The sequence below is a fragment of the Rhea americana genome, unplaced genomic scaffold (assembly GCF_003343005.1).
Source record: "Rhea americana isolate MKP2758 unplaced genomic scaffold, rheAme1 scaffold_197, whole genome shotgun sequence".
Classification (NCBI taxonomy): domain Eukaryota; kingdom Metazoa; phylum Chordata; class Aves; order Rheiformes; family Rheidae; genus Rhea; species Rhea americana.
Genome location: NW_028186116.1, coordinates 1113308 through 1133589, shown reverse-complemented (window position 1 = coordinate 1133589; position 20282 = coordinate 1113308). Strand labels below are relative to the sequence as shown.

At 44.3% G+C, this 20282-nt stretch overlaps 1 protein-coding gene across 1 annotated transcript; it reads left to right on the top strand.

Moving 5' to 3' along the window:
- Positions 1-28: 28 nt before the first annotated feature.
- Positions 29-5406, top strand: REXO2 (RNA exonuclease 2). The gene is made up of 5 exons (XM_085303120.1): positions 29-123; positions 2195-2306; positions 3076-3184; positions 3539-3592; positions 4975-5406. The coding sequence occupies exons 1-5, from the start codon at positions 91-93 to the stop codon at positions 5102-5104; spliced, it is 438 nt and encodes a 145-aa protein (XP_085159246.1). The 5' UTR covers positions 29-90; the 3' UTR covers positions 5105-5406.
- Positions 5407-20282: the final 14876 nt, after the last annotated feature.

Here is a 20282-nt window from a genome sequence, read left to right as displayed (position 1 = left end):
GCCGCGCCGCGCGCTCACCGCGGCCTCCGCCTGTCCCGCCGGCAGGGCCCGAACCTGATCATTAAGCAGCCGGACGAGCTCCTGGACGGCATGTCGGAGTGGTGCAAGGAGCACCACGGGAAGGTAACCACCCTCCAGCGGCCACGCTGCGACTACTGTTTCTTTCTAACACTAAGAACGACCTATAATTCAGAATTATTAGTTGCAGTACAGTCACCTAAAAAGGGACAACTCCTGTGCTGAACAGTTTGCAATGAAACAGAGGAGATGATAAAGAATGGGAGAAAGTAAGTATCATCCTTATTTTGTAGCCAAGGAGCTGATGTATAACGTTGTACCCAAGGTCTCACCAGTTGTCCGTGGCTTACCTGGGAATTGCTCTCATGTATCCTTAATTTTAATCCTGTACTCGAACTACAAGATTGTCCTGAAGCAGCCTATCTGTAGCTAGCTTGGCTTTTAAGAAGCCTGAATAGTGCTTGAAGCCACTTTCTAGCTTGAGAACCGAAGCATCAGCAAAGGCCAACAGTTAGGAAGCGGACTCAAGAGATACCTGGATCAGCAGCTTGTGGGAGAGCTACAGGCAGAAGCGAGACAAGTGTCCTCTGCTTGTTCTGCGGATGCTTGCAGGGCTCTGGAGAGGAGTCTGAAAAAACAGACCAGAGTCTTTGCTGGCTCACTGTTACCTCTTGCTGTGTTAGCCTCTTAGATGAGTTGGCCTTGGAATAGGACCCACCACTCTTGATACATGCAGCTGATTCCCATAGTGAAAAATGCATGCTGAATATTAAGTCTCTCGGAGTGAGATTCACCAGCCTGGAGTTAGATGAAGGCTCTGATCTGAAATGCTCACAAGAAAGCAAGTCTTGCAGCTGTGTCATCCTCAGAGATTTAGATGCCAGACTTCAGAGCCGTGGGGAGTACAGTCACCCGCTCGTGAGTCACAGAACTCCGCTACCCTGATGCTGCTGCCATTCTTAGTCTTTTAAAAAGGGTGGAGCTCACTCCTTCCTGGTAAAACAAAACGTTTTTCCCAGTTACACACTGTATCCTAGTCGATCGAGCAGTCATGTGTTAAGAAGAAGCTGGGTTCAGTTCCGTGGTCTGCTTGCTGAGCTACCTGCTGCAGCCTGCCTCCTGTGKGAGCCCAGCTTGTAAGGCCAGGCTGGATGGACTTCTCTGACAGCTCCTGGTTGAAGCCTGTTCTGTATTGCATAAAAAATTCAAAGATTAACTTTCACAGAGAAGGGGAAGACTGGGTTTGAAATCCCAAGAGAGAATAGTTACAAGATTGGTTTCGAATAGTCCAGAGCTGACAAAATAGAAATCTTATCATCAGCAACAACTCAGGTAATCTGTAGGATTAAACAGACCAATTTACTGCAAATGTACTGCATTGTTGTTTTTTTTTTTTCCTGTCCCCCTTAGCACCCTAAACCTACTTATTTTTAATTGACTAAGGAAAAAAAGAGCAATTAAGATGATATAGATGAAAATGCAGCCACATAATGAATTTTTTAACCACCACTTGGAGCTGACAAGTAGATTTTTGTAGCACAGTCATGGAAATGTATAGTATAGCCAGATGGAAATAAATCATTGAGAACACTTAAAGCAGACTTGACAGAAGACATTTAAGTGTTTAAAAAAGAAAGAAAGAACTTCTCTGATTCACAGGAATCCTGATAAATGCTTAAACCAGCAATTTCTATAACTTGCACTTCTGGGTGCAGACTCTACATACTCTGGGTGTTGGGGAATTGAATGCCTCTTGTTAAACAGATAGTAGGGTAATACTCATCTGGATTGGGTACATGCAGGTATATAAATGAAGGCCTACATGAAGTCTCAGTAATTGAGAATAACACCATAGGAAGTATAGCAAGTGGAAAAAAAAAAAAAAAAGCCAATCACAGCAATGTCAGTGTTGTCAGGACTTGCATAGATTTTTACTTCATGCGTGGTGCCCTTGAAGTCAGTGAGGTCTGCTTGTGAAGTGACCCAGAGAGTGAGTAAAGGGAAGGAGATCTCCCAGAATACTCAAACACAGAATTATGTTGTTCTCTTAATGCTTCTGGTCATGTTGGGGAATCAAACAWCATTTTAATGGTTGATCTTTTGCTATTGAGCATTTCTGGAAATATCTTTAACAGTAGTATATATTTGATTTATGATGGATGGCTCTTTCTTGCAGTCTGGCCTTACTAAGGCCGTGAAGGAGAGTAAAATTTCATTGCAGCAGGCAGAATATGAGTTTCTGTCCTTTGTACGACAACAAACACCCCCTGGTCTCTGTCCTCTTGCAGGTAAAATATGTACTTTCTTAATACTAATAAGATCATCCCTCCTGTACTTCCCAGTTGGATGCTGAAAGGCCTGTTGATAAACATGGCAGGGATGCTTTAGTTTTCTATGCAGAGATCTAGCATGCAACTCCAAATCTGTTTAGTAAAGAAAGGTTCAATAATGTTATCACCCAGTTCTTCAAATCTGGCACATCATTGGCACATAAAACTTAAATTCTTTTTAGTATTAATGTTTCATTGTACAGCTATGATTGCGATGGGCAAGTTAACTACTGACAGCAACCTATGACTGTAAAACCTCACCAGTAAATTGAAGTGTCTTTTCCTCACTGACCGTGCGTATCAAATGAAACACCAAATAGGAATCTTCCAAACATCTTACTACTTGGAACTAAATACAGGCCACTTGCATATGGTCTTTGGAGTATTACTAAGTGAAATTAATACTGATGCTTATTTTCACTTGGTGGAAAACCAGGTGTTTGTRTAATACTTTGATAATTAACTCTCTGACAGAAATTTTAGGAGTAGTAACTGAAGAATGAGTATATCGGGATTAGGTATTTAAAGCGCTTGTGATCCTAAAATGAAAATGTGACAAACCTTCATGATCACATTTACTAGAAAACAAGATACATGAGCTGCTTGCAAATACCTTTTTATGCCCTATGATCTTTCCTCAGCTTGCTTAGCCTGTTTCTAGTTCAGATGTCATTCACAGTAGCTTTGTACCGTCTTTGAAGAAATGTCTTGTTCTGTGTCTTTGTAGGTAACTCTGTTCACGCAGATAAGAAATTTCTTGACAAATACATGCCTCAGTTCATGAGGCACCTTCATTACCGGATCATTGATGTGAGCACTGTCAAAGAGCTTTGCAGGTAAATATTCCTCAAATCAAATAGCTGCATAAAAGATAATCTAGCAAGCCTGTTAAGTAGCACTAGTACACCCTCTTCTAGAACAAGGGCAAAGGCTGCTGGGAGACTGCTGTGTGCCACCCTCTCGCTCTTTCATCTCTTCTGTTCAGGCTGAAGCATGGAGTAAGCCATAAAGTACTCAGCAAGTTGCCTGCACTGGYATTTGCAACACTTCAGTTCTCAGGGTTGCAGCTTCTCTGCATGCCACTGACAGTGATATTCTTTCATTGACTGTAGCAAAATGACAGCAGTCACTGGACATGTTTTTGAATCTTGCTTTACTGTTTTAACAATGGCGTTTTCTTCCACKTACAGACGCTGGTATCCAGAAGAATATGAATTTGCACCAAAGAAGGCAGCCTCTCACAGGTGAGGCTTCTCCTTTTGCTTATACAATAGGGTTTGCCATACAGGAACCATGCTTTTCACAAGTGGACTATAGAGCTGTATGGCTTCCTTTGAATCCCAGACATGCTTACTCTAATGGAGAAGAGAGGTTGTGTGATTCTGCTCCCTGTTTATATTCTCCTGTCTGAAACCTGGTTAGTGTAGAAGTGTCCTTGCTTGTTACAGTTCACTGTTCACGCTGAGAGACTTGTGCGATTATGTAGTTACATCACTACTGAGATATCACATGGAAAAAAGGTAGCTTAACAGTGTTTTTTCAATCCATGTATTGAGCAGGCTTGTTCACAGAGACATTAAAATTGGAGGACTGCAAATAGGGAGATAACATTCTATTCCTGGCCATTTTCTGAGTTTGTAGTACATTAGAGAAAGTTTGCCTTTCAATGAAGGAGTTAAAATTTGAGTTACAGTCCCGTCAGTGTCTGAGGCATCCTTAAGAGTTTAGTTGCTTTGAAGTTTTGGAATACAAGATGCTATGTAGGATTAACACTTCTAGAAGGCTTTTCTAAGATAGTAAGTTGTTCTGAACAGAGGAGGCCACAAGATCCATAGGCTGTAAGTACATCCATTTTGCTCTTCAGCTACTCATACTAAATGTAGGGGAAAAAAAAAAAAAAAAAAAAAAAACCACCCACCCTCACTCTAGTTTTTGTAGGTGTTATTCTTTTGGATATTTATTGTTATGACTTTCCTAAATGACAGTGAAAAGCAGTAACTGATTCTTCATCTTCTCTCCTTGCCCCAACAACAGCCTCGCTAGACAGGAGAGGAGGCTCAGCTACAAAAAGAAAAGGAATAACTGCTGCAGAGGTCTTGATTGAAATCAGAGATYGTTGTGCTGCACAGTAAAAATGTGCAGAAGTACAGCCTCTCTGTGGGCCTTTGAATCTAAACAGAGTACAGTAAGGAGAGGCACAAGGACAAAATGAGTCAGTCACCTGTGCTTGTACAGAAACCAGATGACTGGCCAAAGCAGGAGCTAAAGCCAGGTCTCCTGAGTCCTTGTCTGTTGTTTGCTTTCTCAGATTGATAGCAAACTGCTTTTAATAGCTAAAGCTGTAGAACCTGCTGGCTTTCCAGGACTTACACATCACACAGTGACACAAACTAATAAGCTGTATGTTACTCTCCCTGGCATGTCAGCGCTAGAGGACTTTTACTGCTTTCCACATACCCAAGAGAAGTGAAGATAGCTTCCCCCTCCTCCCTTCCCCAACAGATTTGTGATCCATACATGTCAGAACTATTTCTTATAGCCTGGATTTTTTTTTGATAGTATTACTATCCAGATGTAGCTGAAGGTGTGTGCATGCATTTTGAAACCCTCCTTAATTCTCTTTCAGAGCACTTGATGACATCAGGGAAAGCATCAAAGAACTTCAGTTCTACAGAGACAGCATCTTCAAGAGGAAAACGGATGAAAAGAAAAGAAAACTAATAGAGAATGGAGAAAGTGATAAAACTGCCAGCTGATTTCTCTTCTTAAAATGCCATCCAATAGCATATACTAGATGTATCTCCTGGTTCTTTTTTGTTTGCTGTTCTTTTGGGAAGCTGCACCCTTCAGTTACCTTGTTTCTTAACAGTTGTTAAAATGCAGATGGAAATCTAAGTTAGTGCTGCTTTTCTGTTTGAGCAAGGAATCTGCCAATTTAAGTCTCAGCAGCTCCTTTGTTTGTATGTACTAGGTAAAATCTACTGTTTGATACTCCTCTTCATCTGGTTTTAGATGCAATCTTTCGCTACACAATAAAACCAGTTCTGTTGACAGATAATATTTTCCTGTATTCTTTCATTAGTGTTAGCCACAAGGTTGCGTGCATAATGCTGCTAGGTGAAGCAGCCTCTCATAGGTTTGCAARATGAAATGCTATAGGAAGTTTGTTTCATTATGCAATAACCTTATGTATGCATTTTACACTTCTGGGCATTTAACAAGGAAGTCCTTTTTGTGCAGAATCTCCATTTAGAGACAGACAGAAGTTGCACATGAATGAGTAGAGCCTACTGAGTAGTAGACAAAGGAGCGTCAAAGGCACGGCAGTATTTTATCTCTCCCCAGCTTATGGGCAGCAATTCCAGTAACAAAGCTGTCTTTAGTTCCAAGGTGAGCATTAGGTTGCTTTATAAAAACTACCATGTAGGCAACATCTGTACGCAAAGGAACTGCATGAGAAACTTGATTTGTGATCAAGCAGATGACATTTCAGTTTACAGAACGACTTAAGTGCTTCAGGTCAGGACAGCACATACTGATAGAATAGCTGGATCAGCCTTCAATAATCACTTTGAAAATGTCTAGCCTCTAACACTTCCAGTTTTCACAATGTACTCATGAGACTAGGCAATGCAAGAAGTTTCCATAATCTGGACTGACCTGAGGGTCAGGTTTAAGCAGAAAGCATTACTACCTTTTAGTTGTGCAGTGCAAYCATGTGTCCAGTCCAGGAAAACTTTGAGTACAAAATGGAATGTGTCAGGAGAGGGYCCTGAACTTCTCCTGCAAGTAGGTCTATTCAGCAAGACTTCTCACTATGTCAGATTTAAAACAAAAGCATTCTTAACATACTCTGTTTAGTAGCAGAAATTACAACATACTTTTCCATACATAACAGCTAAACGCAAATCTTACTAGGTTTTCATAGCTCCATGATAGGGGAGGTAAATGTTTGTAGCAGGGACCACTGATATCCCAGAAATCAATGACACACAATGACTTTGGAGGGTGGGGGAAGACGGAGTGTATTATTATTGGACAAAGCCACAAAGGTGACTGAATCATTCTATGCCTGCATATCCCTGAGGTTTTCTGCATTAATAATTATCTTATTGTTGCAGCTTCCAAGGAAAAGGTACTGCAGAACTTTGCAAATGTTATGCTGTTTGCTAATCAAAATATCAGTGGGGAATGGTCTGATGTGCTGGCCCAGAACTGCAGTGATGACTGAGTCTCTCTCTCTCTCTCTCTCTCTCATATGAACTGACAAGCTACCAGGGCCAGACTCATTTTCTCTAATCGCATAGTTATATGCTGTGATTATGGTCTGTCTTCTCCCCTGGATTGAGTTAAATATTTCTCTCTCTCTCTCTCTCTCTCATATGAACTGACAAGCTACCAGGGCCAGACTCATTTTCTCTAATCGCATAGTTATATGCTGTGATTATGGTCTGTCTTCTCCCCTGGATTGAGTTAAATATTTCTATCTATCACAGCAAGCAAAGAAAAAAAAAGTAGTCTTCAATAGCAAAAGTAGCAAAGAGATCAAAACATTTAAGTGTTAGTGGAAAAAAGAAACAATAAATATTCTTACAATTACCATGGCTTTGCCTTGTATGCATGTAAGCAATTAAGGTCTGTAACTAGTATTTGTATGCTGGTTGATCATCTCATAAGAATTGGTGCATGTCTCCTCTCTTAGCTTGCAGCTTCTTCTACTTCCAAATTTTGCTCCGAGTTTTCAAATATGTATTACAATGCATTGTAGTATACCACCCAGAAACATCAAAATTAGGCGTTATTGTACAGTTAAATCCTYGAGTCAGTCAAAGAAACGCACTAGYGACCGACCACTGCRTCACAAGACGGAGACGATTTCACCATTCATCCTCAGTTCATCACAGAGAGAAGGGCTGATGTGCCTGCTGAGAACTTGGCTGACTCTCCTCTTGTATATAAATACTCATTGTATAGTGAATTAATCACCTGAGTCAATTATTAATAGCAAATAAATAGTAGCTAAATACAGAGGCAATTAATGATCAGAAAGCAAAAGCTAAAGACTAAAACACAAGTAATAGAGGAGGCCTTGAAACACTACCTTTCCTTTTATTTCTAAGGAAATAGTTCCTGGTAGTACTTAGGATGGATGGGAGAAGATGCTATTGCTGGTCTTTGTGAGTTACTGTATTCAGCTTTGCATCACAGACTTGTCCAAAAGGCAAATCCACTATCCATTCAAGTATGCATTAATTTCATCCCCAGTTTCTGAAATCAGACATCTTGCATAAAACAATTGCCAGCTTAGTGCAACTACATCACTGGAGAAAGGGCATCTAAATCTAATCTTTATGATGATGATGATGATGATGTTTTGCTATATGATAAGCAACATTTCTTCAATTTAAACCCATGTCTTTTACACATGGTGGAAAATCAGTCATTAATAAAGCTGTTTCAATGACCACAATTGTATGTTTCCCTTTCTGCACTAGAAACAGGAAATAAAAGCAAAAAGTAATTTGTATTAAATTAGCCACTAGAGGGAGATGCCTATATTCTGATTGGGAGAAAAAAAAAAAAAATACGGGCAGAAGTAGGTGGTGCAGTATCTACAATAAAAGGTTACAGCATTTCAGCAAAATATTTTCCTCAGACTTAGATCAAAGCAATTGGCAGCACGCATGCAAGCTTCATTAGAGGGAAAGTCATAACATGGATGTGGAAGTTCAGACTTATCCCCCCACCCCAGTGAATTGCTAAATGAGCTGGACAAATCTACCTGAACCAGAATTTGGCAGAGGTGGGTTCCTAGAATAAGCCCTCAGGGGGGCGGGGGGAGCTTGAGTGGAGCTGAGCACAGAGATCAGAATTAGTGCCTCTGACTGGCAAAACTGCTCTAACTTGGTGCCTAGCTGACGACCAGTACGGAAGACTTGGACTCCAAAGTTGCTCTGGGTTTCGCTCAGTTGCCACATGCATGAACTGAGCGTTACACCCACCTCCGAAGGCGAGCGAGCCTGCGGTACTTTGCCAGCTTCCCAGGACAGTGAGAGTTATTCACAGAGCTTCGCTGTTGTARTAACGATTCACACCTCGTTGATCTCCAAGTTGCCCCCAGCACTGTCTGAACCGCAGGTCACGCAGTCCCCCAGAAGGCCGACCGCGTGGGCACAATGAAAACCGGGCAGCTCCCACGTTCCCAGACACGGGGGCTTGTTTCTAGTCTGCTCATTTTTTCCCTCCTTTTTCAGTCACATTTATGCTGTCTGGTATTTCCATTACTGGCTAGGCAGTGTGAACGGGCTAAAAGCTTGCTAAGAGCCATGTACGAGCTTTAAGTGCATGAGGAGTCGCACTGATTTAATGGAGCAATTTATGCGCTCGTTGAACCTTCCTGTGCGCTTGGTTTTCTAGGGTGGAGCTCTTTGCAGAAGGTTCGCTACTCTAATTGCCTAGGAGGAGCACCCACAGCACAACCTGTCAGGGTATTAGACCGCACGAGTACCGCTCAGCCTGAGGAAAACAGCGGAACCAACCTGCTCGCCAAACAGATGCACCTTCCAACKTTCACTTGGCCAAATAAAGAAGTATCTGCTTGACATTAATTCAGTAAAAAAAGGAAAGAGTAGGCTATGAAACAGATACAGCCAGCCCATCAGCGCTTGTGAGCTTGGGACAGGTAAGGTTTGCATTTTGAACATTTGCCAGTCATTACTACAGGCTCAGGCTGTGCTAGGCAGGCTCTGTCCCTGCGTGGTCTCCATGCAAAGCAGGACATTTAGCTCTGTCATCAGAGAGCAATCATACAAAAATTGCAGATTGGTGTCTATTACTGGTACTACTAGCAACCAGTTTAAAAGCACACTATCTCATTCACAGTCCCCGTTGTCTCTGGTCTGCACCAGGAAGTTCCTGAGCTGTTGTAGGGGGAGCAGCTTGCCGCACAGCATGCCGCAGCAGYGAAGCCCTCCACCCCGCATCAGCAGGGAAGGGAGACACTGCACCGCCTGTCACTCCACACAGAAGAGGCTCCRGGCTCTGGCAGGACACCTCACCTGCCTCCACTACTGGGGGAGAGAGGCTCTACTGTAAGGGCTCTACTACTAAAAGAGCTTCCAGCACGAGTGCAACTAGCTACAAGTGCCTGCCCTTACCTGGCTCTCCTGAGCTGTGAGCAGCACGCACCATCTAGCTGCTCTGCGAGGGCCCAGCAGTCTCCCACGAGGCTCCCAGGAGACCCAAGCAGCACCCAGCACAGCCACAGCCACCTCCATGAACCAGGGGCAGGAAGCTGCACTCTCTTATCCCACTGCCTCTGCCCAGGCCTGGCTGAAGGGGGCTTGAGCCTCGTCAGCACCACCTGGGAGAAGGTCCCAGGTGCCTCTGCTCAGCAGCTGCACCTTGCTAGAGCTTCCCAGGTGAGCTGGAGGCCTCCCGCGCTGTGCCTACCGGTGCTCCTGAGCTGTCCAGCGCCTCCAAGGGGCCCCAGAGGCCCCCGCGAGCTCCACCGAGGCTCCCACGCTGTGTGTGGTGGCTCCTGGGGTGGTTCTCAGTGATGTCCACTCCACCACACTCCTCCAGCCCCTTCTGCTCCCCAACTCTCGAGTGCAACTCTCAAGCAGGAGAGGGCAGCAAGCGTCTTATTTACCTATGGAAATAAATGCCCACGTGGGTTAGGGGTGAGGCTATGTGCTCGCAGTTCACAGAATGACTGACGGCGGAGTACAACAGCCATGCTTTGCCATTTTCTGAAGTTAAGCATTGGACAATTTGCCTGACTTCTCCCTTCCCCRTTTTCTCCTCCAGCAAATTATGTACTCAACTCATAAAAAGCATGAGTGGGAACGAACATGTGCATGAGTAGTAGCTTTAAAGCAAGAGCTTCCATTTGCTCTTGCAAATCCTATGGCGAGATTAGACTGAACTTCCCGTCCCGACCGCTGGCTTGGGGGCCCGGAGGAAGCAGCTCCACGGCAGCAAGCACAGCCATCGCGGGGACAGCCCGGCGCCGCAGTGGCCAGGAAACGCTGGTGCACCGCTGCGTCGCTGGTCGTGCTTCATTTCTTCTTCATCGGCCTGGTCCAAGTCCCATCCGAGTCAGCRACAAAGTCCATACGGGCTCCAGTGGCAGCCGGATTTGCTTCAGAGCACTTTGACATTTTTCTGGTCACCTGGCAAATCTGAGTGCATGCTGTGAAAGGAATAATTATAAGGAAAGTGAATATTTACAGTCTTYGGGGCCAAGAGGGGCTGCTCTGATGGTCTAGTCTGAGCTGCTGCTTACCATATGTCAGAGTATTTCACCCTCTCGCTCCTCGGGTGGAGGGACTTACTCATCCTACTGTATAATTTAACACTACAGAGTCCAATAACGTACTTGAATTAGAGCTTATCTTTTAGAAGGCCATCCAGTCTCCTCTTGAAGACTGCAAACGATGGCGACGTTTCATTTCCTTTGTTAAAGTGCTCGAGCGTTTAATTGCTGCCGCCGCCGTGGAGGAGTGCGTCTTCTTGCTAGTTCGCAGTTTTCCGGCTCACTTTTCCAGTCCTCCTGGGTGTTACTTCCCCACATCCTAGCAGAAAGATCCCCTTCATATTTGATCCGTTTGCCACAGCTAGGTATTTGGAGGCCATGTATGGTTACCCTGCTAGAAGAAGAGCTGCTGGAGAGCCGTCACTGTTTTCACAAAGTACGCGCGTGTTTATTCTTCCCCGAGAGKCAGCAATAGTTTTAAATCAACACCAGCAAAATGAACTTTCCTTTCTGATGTTGGACTCAATTAAGTGGTAAGTYTGCACTATAAAGGTTTCACTGTGAGATAATTGACCACACTGTGTGTTATTTATTCTGCATGGAAAATGAAGGTACAAGTGTACCTTCAAGCTCACTTATCAGCCGGAAACTTCACTCACATCGGGGGTTGTTGTGATCAGAGCACATCATTCAAATGTTTAAGCCATTTTTAATATTTCTGAAGTGCTTAAAATGTTTTCCTGATGTGCAAATTTCCTGCTGAGTAGCACGTGGGAAAATAAAAGCCTATTGCAACCTTGATTGCTCCTGGAAGCTTCCAGCCCATTATGCCAGTGTAGAGCCTCCACTCAAGTGGGCTTAAACTCAAGCTACAAGCTCTCCATAAAGCCCAGCAGAGCCCCAGGGGCCGCTGCTGATGAGTCAGTGGAGGCTGCTCTTCCCTCAAGGCTGCTTCTGTGCGAGGATGACGGCAAGGCCATGGGCTCCGCCGCTTGCCATGAGACGCGTCTGAGAAAGCAGCCAGAGGTTATGCTGTTTCAAAAGGTTTTTGGTAAATATTTTGCTAGCACTCCAGCGAATGAAGAACCCCAATGCCATTCCTCAAGGCAGCCTGGACACACGTGCCTCCACGATAGTCCTGGCGCTGAAAGCACACAGCACTTGCAAGAGTGAAGCACCCGCTTCCCACCAAAGGAAAAGAGAAGACGGACACGCTGATGAGAGTGGTTCGAAAAATCGCTCCCACAAGGGCTGAAATTACTCCCCGAAGTGGGACCTGCAAACACGTGATGTTTCCAAGTCAGGTCACTTCTCATGACAGCACACGATGGCAGTCAGCGTTCACCCTGCAGGCAAGAGCAGCGCTTTCGACACCGTGGATCCCCTTACGCCGTACGGCGCTCCCRTTTGCTTTAACCAAACCCTCCTTCATCCTAGAGAGCACCACGTTTCAGTGGCGAGTACGCTACTCCCTGGGCGTAGCATATATCTGAGAACTTCCTAAACTCTTTCGAATCCGTTCAATGACTTTTCCCATCTTAGCTGATTTTTAACATAAACAGGAAACCATTCCAGATACCCAGATTATTTCGCTCACGAGAGCTTCGGGGACATGTGTGGCACAGCCTCCAACTGCCCACTGCTCAGGCAAGCCGAGGGCCTCCAGCTTCCCTGCCAGAAAGAAGAACGGCAAGAGGAAGATGAGGCAATGCCTCCTCCTTCCCAAGGTCCTCGGGAAATCCTGCAGCTCCTACTTTATCGCTTGCTGCTGTCATTTTTCCTGRCATTCAGCCAGCCCAAAAATGTAAATTCTGGAGCACACTTTCAAAGTCCATAATTATTCCCAGGGAACTCCCAGGTATCCTCTCCCCCCTTTCTGGCCCTTTTCTTGAGTTGAGGCTCATTTCTTTTTCTGGGATGTTTTCTGCTTCCTCCCCTGTCCTCCGGAGCCAAACTCTGCAGGCCAAAAGAAAGAAACCTTGACTATCGGGTTTCTTCCCTGCTTATTTCTGTGATCATCAAGGATGGAGAAACAGAGGGGATGCACAGGATGCTATTAGTGGGGTAATGAGACTCCTTACTCTCAGCTGCCCTTCTAGTTTCAGCTGTTCATCACTGCCCTTCCTTCGTGGATGCTGAGCAGTGCTGCTGGCGAACACAGTTACGAGATCCGTGCCCTTGCTCCCCAGCAGCATGCCTAGGTGGCACAGCGACCGTGAACAAATGCCTTTTGACATTTGCATTAGGGAAGTTTCAAGAAAAAAAATACAGAAAGAAACAGACTGGATACATGAAGCAGACTCTTCCCTTGCTCACTTCATACTTCACAGACAGCTTTTCATTCCTCGTTAAATGCCCGGATCTGCACTAACGAGGAAGGATATTAAGTCCAGAAAGTGCACGTTAAGCTGAAAGGCAGCTCTGCTAGCAGCTACAAAAGCGGCTGGTGGAGGCTGCTGCCGAGGCAGAGCGAAAATGAGCCGGAGCCTGATGCCAGCCCGGAGGAGTGGGTTGTGCCTGCAGCTCGCCTCCATCACTCGGGTCTGGCACATGCACCTGAACTGTAACGGTTGCAGAGCGCTCGCAAGCCCCTCCAGTCCCTTGGAATTCTTAAGCGTTTAATCCACCTGCTTCCTGCTTATCTGTCCAGATTAATCTTACAGGAGAGATCTTCAAAGAGCAACTTGAACAAGCCCAAACCCAGATTCTCAAAATGATTTTTGCTTAGGGTCTTACCCCACAGCTTCTTAATCTATCTCTCAATTACGGTAATTCAGCTAAAGGCTTTCAAAAGCTAGTGGGATGACAGCAGCGTGCAAGTATTTGTAAGCTACGCTGTTCTTCTATTGCTTTTCCACCCTCCTTCCTTACGCTAATCTGTGGAGTGCCTGGAGCTTTTTGTGCAGACCCCGGGACTCCGCAGGGATTTTCTGCCATCCTATTTTTGGGGCTGGAACTGGTGTAAAGACGGCTAAAACAGTGACYGGGAGCCACGCAGCTGCCCAGACGGCATGGTCCCAGCAGGTCTCTCATCCTGCCTGGCCTTCCTGGCATCCGTGAAACAACGGGGGCTTCTCTTCCATTTTGCCAGGGATCTCAGGAAGACACATATCACACATCTGGCACTTAGGCTTTCACAGCAAAGAATAAACCCATTTTCCAGTGAGAGCTGGCCCAGTTTTGATCATATATGGCTCTGAATTGCCAAGATGTGCACATTCAGGCTTTGTGTTACAAAATGGCTATTTCACTCAGAGTTTGCATAAAACAATTCYGAGAAAAGGCAGAAAACCAAGCAAAATAGCAAACAGTGTAGTTGGGAAAAGGAGACAGGCAGACCTGTTTGCACATAATAGTCTTGTTTCTCTAACTTTGCAGCATATTCAGAGGTCGGAGTTCTTCTAGCATAGCTGCGGTTATTATGCCATCAAAGCCAGTAAAGCTGATTCTTGTCTGGCAAACTAAAACACACAATACCAAACAGGGTGTAAGTGTACTGCATTACAGCTTTTATGGACACAGCTTGGCCAGCAAAAYGCTGGAGTCGAGGCCAGGCCACAGCAACGTATCCTCATAATTGCGGACTGCTTTCAGCCAGCAACACTCCACGTCACTTCAGCTGCTTCTTAATGGAAAGAGGATTGCCTGTCGATGGGAGCAGAGCCTTCTCGGGGCACCCACAGCCTCTTCCTGCCATGTGGGCACAGTGCCGAAAACAAAGTTAAAAAAAAAACCCAAAGCCATCCCTTACCGTCTATAGGAACTGCTTGAAGCCGGCGCGGTCCAGCTCCTGCAAAGCTTTAATAGCATTCTGTTCATCATCTTCTTACCTCTGTGCTGCCATTACTGTCTAATCTTCCCTTGAGACATTCCTGAAAAAAAGAGCTACCAGTCTATAAAGCTAATGGGTACAAAAGAGTGCACGGGCTATACGCATCCCCGTTTCATTTTTATTATCAGTATTAATAATAACGACCATCCAAGGCTTTTCAATCGCTCCTATTATCTGAACACCTGCTCTTCTACCAGTTGGGATGATTGTTATTTGAGAGAGGTACTTAAAACAGTTAATGGTGCAAATGAACGAGCCTTTGAGATGCACCTCTGCTTTGCCAGTGGTTCCTAACCAAGCAGGCAATTTAAACGGGTCTTTTTTATTTACTGTATGTGGGCACTAAGGCGCTGCAGTCAGGCTCAGACCCCATTTTGCAAGGCAGTAAGAGGCCGTCGTCGTCGTTGCTCTGCCTTGCAAGGCGGCCACAGCCCCTCCTCAGCCTTGTGCAAATCCTGCATGCAGCTCTTCGCCATGGAGAGCCCTTCCTGCATGGCTCGCCAGAGGTGACTGCCGTGCAGTGCTGCCCTGTCTCCATGAATTTGGATTGGGAGCTGGAAAAGTGCTTGCTTAGACCTGTGGCTGTGCAACGCACTGTAGCTCCAGCAGATGCTAACAGGAAGCTGCCTGAATCCACTTCACCGCATGCCATTAGAATATGCTTTGCCTTTGATTTCCATTTTGTTAGTTTTTTCCCCTTACTTTGACTTCTTTTTTTCTGACCTACTTCTTCTTCTTTTCGTATTTTATTCTTTTTAAGCAGCTTTTATTTTTCTTGCAACATTTTTTAAAGAAAATATGCCATCTGTGTTTATACATTTTTAAATATTGTTTATTCCTGCTTCTGAAGTAACTATGGTATATAAAGGATTTTTATCTCCTTTCCTGTATTATGCAAGAGCTTTCCTGTTTTATACACTGGCATCTTTTGAGGTTCTGATTTAGTACAAATTTGTTACGCATCTTGGCGAACTGCAGATAAAACCCACCAAAGCTCTCGGTTCTCTCCTTAGTGAGCGCCCGATCCYAGCAGCCCGACGTTTCTGCATCCCCTACTGAAATGCATGGGACTCCACGTCCTCCACAGCTGCAAGGCTGACTCCTTTGCTACTGCTCGTTTATTGCTGTGAATTTGAAAGCATCAAATATCAAACATGTTAGCTTCAAATGAGGTAAAACCAGCTCCAGATAGAACATCTATTCTGGAAAGCCTTGATACTGTCTGCGGGCTTCACAGTCCTYAGTTTCGTATTAAAAATAAATCTCTTTCCTCTGACTGTGCAAGTTCCACACAAACAACAGGGGAAAGAAATTGCTTGACCCCTTTGTCTGCAAATACCTGCCCGGGAGCAACTTTGCTTTTGTGAATGGCACCGTTCATTTCTGTAGTATTATTTACACGAGGAGTTATTTATGTGTATAACTCTTTGAAAGCTCAATCAATATAGCGGTTATGACTGCAGAGTTTTTGAATAATAAAATAATATTTTGCACTTGCAGTCTCATTATTTATTTAATCAAAGTGCTTTATGAAAAATTACAAGCTGATTGAAACAGACTTGCTCATAAATGACCAACAAATGAGATACAACAAAATCTTGTACAAACTGCTGCTAAAATATCTGGGCTAGAGCAAACCTGTTCCATGCTCTTTTGTATTGCTCATCCACCCAGGAATCTATGCTGGTGTTAAGTCCTTCTGGCATAAAAAAAAGGTATCAAACAAGTTTGAGGGAGAATATGTGCTATTTCCCCCTTTCTCCTGGTCTTTCATGCTTTATGGAGGTTTAATCACATGGCGTTGCTTGAAGAAACTCAACGCGCTAGCAGAGGTTCTTTTGTAGAGATGATAGGAAACCCCATCAAACATTTTTTCTCATCTTTCTCTCTCATTTCTTTAAAAAGCAAATGGAACATAAATGCCATAATATACACTGTATCCCTCTGGCTCTTGCCAATTTACTTTAGGTGTGAAAAATGATAAGAATTTTTGTTTATTTTTAACTGACTTCAAAAAAAATGCATCTACATCTTTGACTGGAGACATGAAACGCAAAAAGTAGGAAGGACTTCGCCTAATAACACAGGAGACGGAAGGCAGACTCTAAACTCTACTGCAATTATTTACTGCTTCATTTGAAACAAAAACGTAAAAGCCACAAAATTCATAGGTGGAAACAGCTGAGAAGACAGCTCCCAGCACGTAAAAGCAGAGCTAAGACATCTCCCATCTCCGCCGTGTCTGCTGAGGCTCCAAGAAGGGCCCGTCYCTTTCTCTGTGGAAGCACCGAGCCCAGCACATTGGCATTCCTATCCCAGCTGGCAGCCTCTGGATATGGTTATATAAATAACAGCATATTTTTGCTGTTATTAGCAGTTAAAAAATTACTTGAAGGCAAATATAGACTGCGTCTGGGTTTATCAATTTAATTTAATAAATTATCTTGGCTCCAGTAATTATTTACTTGAAATAGGAAATTGCTGAGAGGCCTCAAGTCCTTTTAATATTACATTAATAATGTAACTATGGATTATTGAGTAATACAATTCTAAAACAAGTCAAAAAAATGCATTACTTATTCCATGCAGGTTTTAGAGTGATACTTGCCCTGAATGTACAATTGCTCCAGTCAGAAACATCCACCCTTGGCATCACTGTAAGATGCAGCAAAAGCATCATCTTGTTCTAAAAAACAAAGAGAAAAAAAAAGGAAAAAAACGATAACCCAACTTGCTGACAATGGATCAGATTCTTCCTATGAAATTTAGCTCATGTCACCCAACTTGACCGAGCAACGTCTGGAAAGCATCTCACTGAGAAACTGATTTGAATTCACTTGCAAAAGGTTTGTGTTCTATTTACGGATTTCTAAAATGGTTTTCTTAAATTCTTAAGAAAAAGAGAGAGAGAGAGAAGAGCAAAACCTCAGTGCTAGCAGATGAGCATTTCAATTACATCTTGAAAAAGAAAAAAAAGTCAGCAAGAGATACCTGATGCCTCTCACCTCTGCAGTAACACAATGTCTGAGGCCGGTGGAGTCCCAGAGAGCAATGCCATGAACGGCACTGCCTGGACCCTGGTGACAGGACAACATCCTTCTCACCGCCTGGCTTGAGGACTGCTGGGATCCATCTGCACCGTCTTACTAGAGCAGAAAGAGAGGAAAGATAAACTCAGGCCTCAATTCTGATCTCACGTGTGAGGCGCTAACTCAGAATTAGTCTAACTAAAAAGTCAATGGATTTACACCAGAGCAAAATCAGCCTTACTCTTCAGTGTCTATGCTATACTCTAACCATGAACCTCCCTGGAGGCCCCAGTAAAAGGGCAATTAGGACAAAACCTGAGATTGTTTTTTTCCTGATGACACCTGTTCAGGAGGAACACAGGCCACTGAGCAGCTGCTGGACTGGARAAAGTGTTGGGTCACTGCAGCCCTGCACTGGATTGGAGCCAGGAGCTGAAGACTGTCTCATGCTATCAATCCCCCAAGCTGTCCTGCCTTGCACTCAGGAGTGGGTCTGTGGGAATGAGCCGGCCTGTTGCCAGACATATTAATTCTGCACTGTCAAAAGGCAGGCAGCGCTTTAGCCCCTCTGCAGGGATCTGGCTGCRTGGATCTCATGCTTTGGGACACAGCTGTATGTGCAAAATTATCAAAACGGTTGCCAAAAAAATCTATCAAGTGGCCTGAGCAGGTACATTACTTCTGCTCTGTCAAGCTAGGAGCCAAAGCCCTGTCAATTCTCATGAACGTCCTGCATGCTGCACCTCTGCCCGCCGCGGGACTGCCTTACAACGCTGACAGCAGCTTTCCTTCGTTATCTGCCAGTGGGAAACTCTCTCATTTTCCAGAAAGGTTTACTCATTAGCATTATTTACTAAAAACTATAATTAAGCCATTCTTTTCTCTATAGGCTTCTATACTGTGCTCATCATCTGAATCTTAGCGCATTTTCAGATATGCATTAAGCAACAAGAATAACATAAGCCAAATGTACTCTCACTGTTTCTCCGCAGGGAACACACTCTATTRTATACTCGCATCAGGAAAGGCAGGTCAAGTGACCTGTGGCTGCAGCAGTTTGGAGACCCTTGYGACGGTTCTTCATTTTGGGGCCATCTCATTCTATGCTCTCAACTCAGCCCTGGGAAAGGCTGTCTGCGAAACTGACTTTGCCTAAATGGGGATATTTTTATTGCGTCAGATGAGCAGAGTGGTCAAACATTATCCACCTCCCTCTCTGAGCATTCGATCTGGTAAACACCCTGGTCTCCTCAAGCTTCCCAACCACKTGGGATGGGGAGCCGGCCCTTGCCCTATAGCAGCATCAGCTGGAGTTGGAGTGTAAAGCCCTCCTAACAAACCCCAAAGTCTCTGCGGTGCCGGCATTCCCCTACTTCTGCACACCTTAGGATATGGGTGCACACTGGGGTACTAGCATGCTTCAGCAAAAGTGTTTGCAAAGTTTGCTCAGAAAAGATTTAAGACCTGATTAAATTCTGAGGATGATGTGCTACAGGGCTAAAAACGAACCACAGCAAACCCTGTGAGAAGAGACACCATAGCCAGCACTTACTGTGGGTTGGCATGCACTGCTACCAGTCCTAATTGAAATCTAYCCAATTATCAAAATTGCATACTTTTTGGAGAGAGGCCAGTGAGATGATATTTGGATCCAGATTAGAGCTAAGCTGAAATTCAGGGCTGGGAATTGAAGATGTAATCAAAACGAGGACTCAGATTTAGAGCTGAGCTCTACGGCACAGAAATCACAGAAGTTCAACAGCTAGCGTTAGGGAGGCTCACGACAGAAGGCCTGTGACTTTTGCAGGGAAGAGCTTTCATACAGATCTCACCATATTGACTGCGTTATTAACGGAAACAGCAGCTTTCCGTAGCAGAAGAGGTTTACAGATAAACAACCATTTTTGTTTTGAAATAATTTTTGCTTCCCTTTTTCAGTGATAAGTCAACATTTTTTCCCACGCCCTATCAAGCTCTTAATTATTTATATCCAGGGTGGAGGGAGAGAGAASCTCAGAATATTTGTTAATTTGCTTAAGACCAGACAGGAAATTTTCAGTACAGATTAGAAATGAAGCCCTCTCTATTCCAAACCCTACACCAGCTCTCTGTCCACTTTAATAACACTATTTTCCTTCTTAAACAGAAAAAAATCAAATCTGAATTCTATCAGAAACTTAAATTGAGTTTTTTCCTTCATCATGGCTTTCTCTTCTACCTAACTGAAGAAAGTTGCATATAGTTTCTGCRAACTCAGCCTAACAGGATCCCCCCAGGTCTACATGAGCTGCTTGCTTTGAGGCTTCTCCTCCTGCTGTTTCCCTGTAGCTAACCTCAAGATTGGGCTCAAGGATGTAACGCAGCTCGCTCTGCTCCCAGCCCTCCAAAGCCTTCCTCCCTGGTGCATCCCTTCATCCTTAGCAGAGTTCGGCTCGGATAAGGGGCAATGGAGAGGGCAGGTTTGCAGACAAAATGAGGCATTAGTTTCCGGCACTTTGGCACATGAACACATGGATGGAGGAGCTCAGCTTAAGAAGTGACATAGAACAAATAAGAAGGAGATTAAAAGGCAGATTTTCCRAGGGAGCAATTGTTTTCCATGTACTTTAATTGCTAAGTGCTCATAAAACCTTCCCTTATAAGCTAATCTAGATTTTTTTTAATGTGCTTTTAATGAATTAGCAATAAAGATGTCGGTTTTTACACTTCCTAGGAACGCTGCTATGGCAGCGTGTGCCACTGCCTCCCRCACTGCAAAGCAGCCGAGGGGAAGGCTCTGGCATGGGAAGCGGCAGTGACAGAGCTAGAATAACTGG